Raw genomic sequence first — 10,180 nt, 5'->3', positions numbered from 1 at the left:
AATTTGGTGTTAAGTTCAGAACTGATTTCTTTGTGTGACCCCCCATTTCCTAAAAAAAGCTTAGGGTCTGAAGTGAAACTGGAAAGGTTTCAATGTGCAGTTTGAAACTCTTGGGTCCTGTGGTATCGCCCTGCCTGGATATGCTAATGCCTGCTGGGAGGCCACTCTGCTCTCAGGTTCATCAGCCACCCTGGGAGGGGGAACTCTCGGAACAGACTGAGGAGGAGGAAGGTGACTCCAGAGCTTGGGTGATGGCAAGGGTTTTCTTTTCTTCTTTACTCTGACTCACTAACTCACAAAGATCCCTTCTCCACCAGGGTAGAAGGACAGGAAACTGATGTGACACTCAGGTTTATTACACTTCTAGAGGTAATCTGAGGCATCATGGTGCTCCCTCGACTGAGAACACCTCGATAAAATGAAGTCAGTGTCTCTTTCCTTCTATACTTCATTGACTAATAGACTTTAATTTTCTCTAATCATTTTCTTCCTCAATTCTTTCTTCTTCCCATATTTCCTTTTAACTTTCTGCCTTTTTTTTTTTTTTTTTTTTTTCATTTTTCTGAAGCTGGAAACAGGGAGAGACAGTCAGACACACTCCCGCATGCGCCCGACGGGGATCCACCCTGCACGCCCACCATGGGGCGACGCTCTGCCCACCAGGGGGCGATGCTCTGCCCATCCTGGGCGTCGCCATGTTGCGACCAGAGCCACTCTAGCGCCCGGGGCAGAGGCCACAGAGCCATCCCCAGCGCCCGGGCCATGTTTGCTCCAATGGAGCCTTGGCTGCGGGAGGGGAAGAGAGAGACAGAGAGGAAAGTGCGGCGGAGGGGTGGAGAAGCAAATGGGCGCTTCTCCTGTGTGCCCTGGCCGGGAATCGAACCCGGGTCCTCCACACGCTAGGCCGACGCTCTACCGCTGAGCCAACCGGCCAGGGCCTAACTTTCTGCCTTTTGAAGTAATAATTTAATGTTCACACATGTTCTATACTTTTCCTGCTCCAAGTGTGATTCTGTACCAACCCCGATGATATCACTGGGAGCTTCTTATATTTGTGATTCCCCGGGTGTGCACATTAAAGTTTGAGAGGTACTTTTCTTTATAATATTCTCATCACTCCAAAAGAAAAAATGTTTAAGACAAACTTCAGGCTTAAATAAATACACTGGAGGGAAGCAGAGAATGAACCTTCCCAAGATTATTTGGAATTGCCCAGAAAAATTGAGGATAGTAGACAAACTTTAAAATGAGCCAGTGATGGACCTGCTTTGAGGAGAATTCAAGAACTTTCATCTCTAGAATCTTCAAAGTGAAAACAGGTTATTCAGGATCAGAGCATGCCAGTTAAGGACCCAGAGCACAGAGACTTGGTATAGTGTCCCAGCTCCAGCATGGACTGAGATGTGGAAATGACACACACTCATCCTGCGTTGAGGGTTGGGGTGACTGAGGCCACTTCAATGCAGAGAGAGGTCTGCAGAGGAGCAGGTGAACAGAAGCAGAGTCACTCCTTGGCATTCTGGAATATAAAGGAAAAGAAGGTGTGAGCAGGTAGATGTTTAATAACTAGCTTAGGGACAGGGACTGGTAGAAAAGCCCTGATTTTTAGCATTTATTGATTGTCACAGTGTACATATTGCCATTCTGGATGATTTCAAACTGTCAATGTGATGAACCTAGGAGGAGAAACACATTACATGACAGTTCTACTTTATAGATACAACAGATGTAAATAAACTAAAAAAACATGATAATAGTAAACTGTAACAAAATACTTAGAAACTTATGAGTTATATTTGTTACCTTTTTTTAATAGAACTAATTTCATTGTAAATTTATATAATCTAAATTTTAATAGTGGTTGTGTTTAATGACCAGGTCCAATATTCATGATGATCAGTTTTCATGAGAGAGTATGGGCAAGCTTTAGGCCATCCCTGGAAGAAAAAATTTTCTCAACTTCAGGCTGTAGTCATAGGATGCTGCAAAACATATCTGTACAATACATTTGAGCACCATCCCATTTAGTCACATAGATGTTTCGGCGAACCTCCGTTCACAGCTATCCTTAAAGGTGTGTGGGAGGGGGGAGGGGGACACAAGGTTGTCTGCAAGGTTGTAGACAACCTTGAAGTACACAAGGTTGTACTTCACTCCAAGTATTTCACTCAGATAGCTCACCCTACAAACTTTCGTTAAACGTTCTCAAGAACACTTTACATGTGTCCTCTGTTGAATTATTCTAGTTGAAAATTTTTCAGTTTCTAGTGGGAACATTTCATGTGACTTATTATATATACCATGAGTTAGTTTTTTCAGAGATGGTTCTCCAAACACCACTTAGCCTTGTTTCGACTCGCGTTCACACATTTTTAATGCTTGTGGTTCAATAATTATTTATAATGCTTTGACTTGAGTTTCATCTTTCCTCTTTTCAATTTTAGTAAAAAAAAAACAACAACTGACAGACAACATCATCCAAGCAGTAAGGAAAGTAAAATGAGTTTAAATGCTGTAAAGTAAATAATCAGCTTCTTATAACAAAGCTGACCACTAATTTCCTTGGAAGGAGCCAACAATTTTACATTTCAAAAAAATCCTTACTTGTATTTTTTTGTGTGGACACCTGGAAGGACTGAGTCAGGCCACCTGGTTCCTCCCCCTAGATCCCTCATTAACTAGTCCTCTTTCCTCACCCCCGTCTAAGTTTGCAGCCTGTAGAAATACGAGCTTGTTCCATGAGCTGTAAAATCTTTTAGCTTCTTTTTGTTTTAATTTTCAAAAATAAGAATTAATTGAAAATAGAATAAAAAGAAAAAATCCAAGAAAGAAAAACTTTTAGCTCATTTAAGCCGTCTGCCTGGTCTGCCCTTTTTGATGGATTACACACTTTTAACTTAATTCTCTCAGAGAAATAGGCATATCCATGCCCTTTCATAAGATACATCTTCCATAAAAATGACCTGCACGACCCATTTCTCGGCTGCCGGGCTGTTTTATGATCCTAAAAATCTGGATCTTTGTATACCCACCTTCGCCTATGTTTCCCCTGTGGTATGGCTGTCTGGTGCGGTCCAAGCCGCCTTCACTGCGTGCTCACCGTCCCCAAGAGCTGTTTCCGCCGCTTGGACTTCTATCTACATCGCCTTTCTCATAGTCGCCGGCACATTCCCCTCAGAGTCTGAAGCCCCCAAATCAACAACTCGAGTGCGTGGCCCAGGTACCAGAGGCAGGGGGCGGGTGTGACACGGTGCCTTAGAAAGGCAAAAAAGAAGACCACGCAGGACGCTTGAGACTACAGTACTTCAAACACTAACTCGGCCAGCAGCGGGCACTGCCTTCACTTATCTTTTGAAAGGGTTGTAATTTGCATCCCAGTTGTGGTTTAGCCGCCTCCGATCTTCTTCTCAAAAGTGCCATCGCTTCCCAGTTCCCCGGTTCGGGTGTTTCGGTTTATTGTGGCACAGTTCCTGGCAACTGCCCAGGCGTCGAGCGCCTCCTGCCGATCCTTTAAGTGCTGGAGGTGGCCTCCGGAGCGCGAGGCCCCGGGGCGCAGGGACGCGGCGGGGAGCGCGGGGCGCATAGCTAAGCCCTCCCGGCCCGCGGAGCGCGCGATGCGCAGCATGGGCTGTGGACCTTCCCAGTCTACAGAAGAACAGAGATTCGTCCCCGCGCCCAGGAAGGGCTGGGAAGAGGGATTTAAGGTAAAGCAGACAGAACAGGCATAAAGCCCAGCCATGCTTGCGGCCGGCTGGACTGCGCCGGAGCAGGGTCTGTTGGGGTTCAGAGTGGTGGGCGGATTGGGACCAACTTCTTTCCGCTGATGTTTAACGGCTGTCTTAACCGGGATTCTTGGTTCTATGGGACTAGTTTTAAGAGTCTTTTTTTAGGAGCTAGCGAAGGTGACCACACCCCAGGGCAGAGGCAGAGGCAGAGGCAGGAGTAACAGAGGCAGGAGTAACAGAGGCAGGAGTAACAGAGGCAGGAGTAACAGAGGCAGAGGCAGAGGCAGAGGCAGAGGCAGAGGCAGAGGCAGAGGCAGGAGTAACAAGATGAGTGGTGCCTGCGTTCTGAACAGAGCTAGGGTTGGAGGTGATTCTCAGAGGCAGGTGGGAAAGCCTGGGAGCTGCCATATATTACTGGCTTCAAAAAGGGGGCCTTAGGGGAATTACTTAGAGCTGGAAAAACTCTCTCTTGCCTCTTCAGGGCCCTGAGGCCCAGAGCAGTGGATAACTTGCCCAAGCCTGCACAGCTTGTTGGGGGGGGGGGGGGGGGGGGGCAGAACTGGAGATAGATGCTAATATTTAAAATCGTCATTCCAGTACTCTTTCCACTCTCCCTCAAGGGTGCATCCCCCTTAATTCTTCTGGAGACATGAGGGGGGATTTTTTCCAGGGTGGGGAATGGAAAGATGGGTTGGTCTAGGCAGAAATGAGGTCCATGATTTCTTCCCATCGTCACACCATCAAAATTCCACAAACAGAACTAGGAACCCACCAGGGCCCCTTCCAGAGGGCTTACCCAAAGATAATGCTACCATATAACTTATCATCAAAAGTAGGATACTTCGCCCTGGCCGGTTGGCTCAGCGGTAGAGCGTCGGCCTGGCGTGCGGGGAACCCGGGTTTGATTCCTGGCCAGGGCACATAGGAGAAGCGCCCATTTGCTTCTCCACCCCCCCCCCTTCCTCTCTGTCTCTCTCTTCCCCTCCCGCAGCCCAGGCTCCATTGGAGCAAAGATGGCCTGGGCGCTGGGGATGGCTCGGGCGCTGGGGATGGCTCCTTGGCATCTGCCCCAGGCGCTAGAATGGCTCTGGTCGCGGCAGAGCATCGCCCCCTGGTGGGCAGAGCGTCCCCCTGGTGGGTGTGCCGGGTGGATCCCGGTGGGGCGCATGCGGGAATCCGTCTGACTGTCTCTCCCCGTTTCCAGCTTCAGAAAAATACACACACACAAAAAAAAGGCAGGATACTTCTAAGTATGAAAGAGAACACCATTAATAAATAAGCTCAGACAGTCTGGTTTAAGCTGGTGCTGTCACCTTCCCTAAACGCCATTTTTGGAACTACAGTTTAAAGAGCACACACTTTCCATCCACAGGAACTGTGCAAGACACTATTCAGTTCCAGTGACAGCACCTTGTCTGTGTGAGGCACGTTTTCGGGGCTCTTAGTGTCAAAGAAACAAACCAGGGTCTAGTAAAGGCTGGGACTTGCCCTGGGGGAAGATCCGATCTCCACCCAACACACTGATTGCATTTAGGGCCCTATTACCTGTTCCTGGGTCTTCCTCTCTGGTCACTGCTCTAACCATTCTACCTCCCCAAGGCCACCTATCTTTCTAGGAAGAAATTTTCTGGAATGTATTATACTCTTGACATTTAGTCCCACCAATCTCTCTAATGTCATCCTTTGCTCTCCAGTCCCTCTCGCTCTCGGATTGTCCTGGCCATCAACCCTGCAACTGACAGCGCTCCTTCTCCCAGGCCTCGCATCCCTGTGTGTCTTCCCCCAAGCCAGTCCTTCTTCCTGGAAAACTCTTCCCTGGTCCCATTCCAGGTTTGCCTGATGAACTCTCCTTACCCTTCTGTACTGGGCCCAAAGAGATGTTGGCTCAAAGCATCTTCTCCCTCTTAGATTCATAGGCTTCTTGGGAATAATTTGGTCATCATTATTATTACTCAGTATCACTTTGGACTATATTCTCACAAAAGGGAATATTTTTTATCCTTTTCCACAAAATATACTAATGCAATGTAAAGTATTAACCCATTGTGTTTTCCCTTTTCTTTTTTATACAAAAATCTCTATTTAAATTTATTTTTATTTTACTGGCATGATTACATATAAAATTTCAGTAGGTTTTCAATATTTATGTTTCTTTTTTGGCCATTGTCATTTATTATGTTACATGGTTTTTAATTGAAAATAATTTTTTTGTACAGAGCAGATGGCACGCTAAAAGGCAAGCTCTCTGATTATCAGATATCCCAGTCCCTCTGGGCTGAGCCTCCTCAAGGCCTATAGGGTTTCCAAGTTTCTTTGTGAATTTTTTGGGTGAGATTGTCATCGTCTCTTACTTGGATTTTTGAACAATATCCAAATGGATCTCTCTAGATTCTTCCTCCACTACTCACCTGGCCTCCATCTTCGGTCTTCCACATGACCTATAGAGTGTTTGTTCTAAAATAAAATTGGATCATGCCGTCCTGTGCTGAAAAAAGTTACCAGCCCATTAGGTAAGCACACAAACCAGTGTTCAAGATCGTGACTGCCTAGGTTGGATTTCTGGATTCACTACTTGTTGTGTGGCTTTGGTCAAGTATTTAACCTAACTGTGTCTCAGTTTCTTTATCTGTAAAATGAGAATAATTAATAAAAGTGATTTTATAGATTTGTTGGGAAGATTAAATGAATTTGATTCATCTAAAGGGCTTATATGTATGCCTGGCACAGAAAAAGTGCTTAATATTAGTTATTATCATTATAATTATAATAATAATTATTATTATTATTACCACAGTTATTTATGTAAGATCACATCCAAAATTGTTAGCATGCCTTTCTTGCCATCTTCAAGCTGACTCTTGTCAAAATCTCCATGCTCATATTCCAATCATAGCTTGTGACTTATCACTTCCCAAAGGCATTCTGTCTGCAGGCCTTCATACTCACTGTTTTCTCTCTTTTCAAACTGTTTCTTCTTCCTTTGCATGGGCCACATGACAATATGTACCTGTATTTCAAGTCACCTGGAGAATATTCTTCTCCATTTTCCCTGCCACCATGCTGGCAGAGTTGACCTTACACCTTCTCTTATCACATTTCAAAACATTTTGTTGTATTTATTTGTTTCCATGTTTGCCTCTCATCCTGAGCTATAACCTGCTGGAGTCCAGAAATTGTGTTTTATCTTTGTATCCCAGTGCTTATCACAGTGCCTGGTGCAAAGCAGTCACTAATGAATATTTCTTGAGTGACTGCATGTCCTTCCCAGTTCCTCCCATTCCTTAGTGTCTGCCTGTCTCCTAGAAGCATAACTGGACTAAAGACAGCCTGCAAGGAGGAAATCCAATAATAAAATAGGCTGAAAATAGGCTCAGAGTCAACTTACGCATATACTTCTCTTTCCCCACCCCAAGCACTTGGCTTTGGAAATCAGATCTGGGAAAGATATGATTATTAATTTAGCACTAGCTAGGACAACAGCACTTCTTCCACTACCTCTTTGCATCCATAGGTCTGAAAGCTCAACAGTGTCCTTAAAATTAGACAAGCATGTTTGCTTGCATAAAATATTTATGTTTCTTGGTGGCACAACTTTAAAATATTCTGAGTCAAACTTTTTGAGACTTGCCTATAGACTTCTCGTCACGTACCCTTAAAATGGCTAGAAGTTGCTGCGATAAAATAATGCATTAGAAAAAACAATGTGAAACTTTTCTTCATTGGGGAAATTTCCTTCTATATGATTAGCTCAAAGTTTCTTACTTGTTGTAAAAGGAGACAGACTATATTGAAATAGATGGTTTGCAAGGACCTCTCATGGTTTTCCCCTAATCGTTGATGAGAAAATTCTTGTTTATTGTCAAAGGGTCTAAATGTTTCTTAAAGTCAAATTTTTAGAAGAGCATATTTCTGACATTTTTCTTTGGAGAGTTTGCTATTTGTATGTACTTTATTAGAAGTAAACTAGAAAAAAATAAATTGTAAAGAACAAACTCTCCTTATATGCTTGTGGATAGTTATATTTATAAAATGTATCTGTCAATTATTTGATTTAAGAAAGTTTAAGCTCCAGGGAGCCTTGACGAAACACTCCCTTCAAATTGTTTGGAAAATTTGTTTCCCAAAAGTTTTAGAACACATGTAATTCTTGCAGACCAAACAAAGCAAAATAAAATCCTATCTACAGTTAAAGTCAATACTTTTTTTGGAATGTTGATGGAAGCCGTTAGCTTGGAATTCTCTTTTCAATTTTGTCTAAAATTGATCAAATTTTATTACCAAGACAATAAACTATAAAATAAAATTGATACAAGATGCAGAAACACTCTGAGTCTGTGCTTCTACTACAACTTCATCTCAAGGAAAAAATTGAAACCTTTCATCCACCTCCCTGGTCCCTCCCCCAAGACTGTCATAGAACAAGAAAAGTGTTTGACAAATGCCCCGAGAGGCACAGATCTAATTTTTTTTTTATTTTTTTTTTATAATTTTATTTTTTTAATGGGGTGACATCAATAAATCAGGATACATATATTCAAAGATAACAAGTCCAGGTTATCTTGTCGTTCAATTATATTGCATACCCACCACCCAAAGTCAGATTGTCCTCTGTCACCTTCTATCTTGTTTTCTTTGTGCCCCTACCCACCCCCTATCCCTCTCCCATTCCCCCCTCCCCCCCCGTAACCACCACACTCTTATCAATGTCTCTTAGTTTCACTATTATGTCCCACCTACGTATGGAATAATACAGTTCCTGTTTTTTTCTGATTTACTTATTTCGCTTCGTATCATGTTATCAAGATCCCACCATTTTGCTGTAAATGTTCCGATGTCATCATTTCTTATGGCTGAGTAGTATTCCATAGTGTATATGTGCCACATCTTCTTTATCCAGTCATCTATTGATGGGCTTTTTGGTTGTTTCCATGTCCTGGCCACTGTGAACAATGCTGCAATAAACATGGGGCTGCATGTGTCTTTACGTATCAATATTTCTGAGTTTTGGGGATATATACCCAGTAGAAGGATTGCTGGGTCATAAGGTAGTTCTATTTGCAGTTTTTTGAGGAACCACTATACTTTCTTCCATAATGGTTGTACTACTTTACATTCCCACCAACAGTGTATGAGGGTTCCTTTTTCTCCACAGCCTCTCCAACATTTGCTATTACCTGACTTGCTAATAACAGCTAATCGAACAGGTGTGAGGTGGTATCTCATTGCCGTTTTGATTTGCATTTCTCTAATAGCTAAAGAAGATGAGCATCTTTTCATATATCTGTTGGCCATTTGTATTTCTTCCTGGGAGAAGTGTCTATTCATATCCTCTTCCCATTTTTTTATTGGATTGTTTGTTTGTTTGTTATTGAGTTTTATGAGTTCTTTGTATATTTTGGATATTAGGCCCTTATCTGAGCTGTTGTTTGAAAATATCATTTCCCATTTAGTTGGCTTTCTGTTTATTTTGTTATCAGTTTCTCTTGCTGAGCAAAAACTTCTTAGTCTGATGTAGTCCCATTCATTAATTTTTGCCTTCACTTCTCTTGCCATTGGAGTCAAATTCATAAAATGCTCTATAAAACCCAGGTCCATGAGTTGAGTACCTATGTCTTCTTCTATGTACTTAATTGTTTCAGGTCTTATGTTTAGATCTTTGATCCATTTTGAGTTAATTTTTGTACAGGGAGAGAGACTGTAGTCCAGTTTCATTCTTTTACATGTGGCTTTCCAGTTTTCCCAGCACCATTTATTGAAGAGGCTTTCTTTTCTCCATTGTGTGTTGTTGGCCCCTTTATCAAAAATTATTTGACTATATATATGTGGTTTTATTTCTGGACTTTCTATTCTGTTCCATTGGTCTGAGTGTCTATTTTTCTGCCAATACCAGGCTGTTTTGATTGTCGTGGCCCTATAATAGAGTTTGAAGTCAGGTATTGTTATGCCCCCAGCTTCATTCTTTTTCTTTAGGATTGCTTTGGCTATTCGGGGTTTTTTATAGTTCCATATAAATCTGATGATTTTTTGCTCTATTTCTTTAAAAAACGTCATTGGAAGTTTGATGGGAATTGCATTAAATTTGTATATTGCTTTGGGTAATATAGCCATCTTGATTATATTTATTCTTCCTAGCCAAGAACAAGGTATATTCTTCCATCTCATTATATCTTTTTCGATTTCCCTTAACAATGGTTTATAGTTTTCATTATATAAGTCCTTTACATTCTTTGTTATGTTTATTCCTAAGTATTTTATTTTTTTTGTTGCAATCGTGAAGGGGATTATTCTTTTGAGTTCCTTCTCAGTTGTTTCATTGTTGGCATATAGAAAGGCTATTGACTTCTGTATGTTAATTTTGTATCCTGCGACCTTACTGTATTGGCTTATTGTTTCTAGTAGTCTTTTTGTGGATTCTTTGGGGTTTTCGATGTATAGGATCATATCATCTGCAAAAA

General features: G+C 42.3%; 1 protein-coding gene across 1 annotated transcript in view; it reads left to right on the top strand.

Annotated features, from left to right (window-relative positions):
- Positions 1 to 3,529: 3,529 nt before the first annotated feature.
- STMND1 (stathmin domain containing 1) overlaps positions 3,530 to 10,180 on the top strand; it is a 33,956-nt gene continuing 27,305 nt past the window's right edge. The window contains 1 exon segment of the mRNA XM_066264919.1: positions 3,530 to 3,704. Within this exon segment, the coding sequence (XP_066121016.1) occupies positions 3,615 to 3,704 (90 nt within the window). The 5' untranslated portion in view covers positions 3,530 to 3,614.

This window comes from Saccopteryx bilineata, chromosome 3 (genome assembly GCF_036850765.1).
Source record: "Saccopteryx bilineata isolate mSacBil1 chromosome 3, mSacBil1_pri_phased_curated, whole genome shotgun sequence".
Lineage (NCBI taxonomy): Eukaryota > Metazoa > Chordata > Mammalia > Chiroptera > Emballonuridae > Saccopteryx > Saccopteryx bilineata.
Note: the sequence above shows the minus strand (reverse complement) of the source record. Positions and strands in the feature narration are given on the sequence as shown.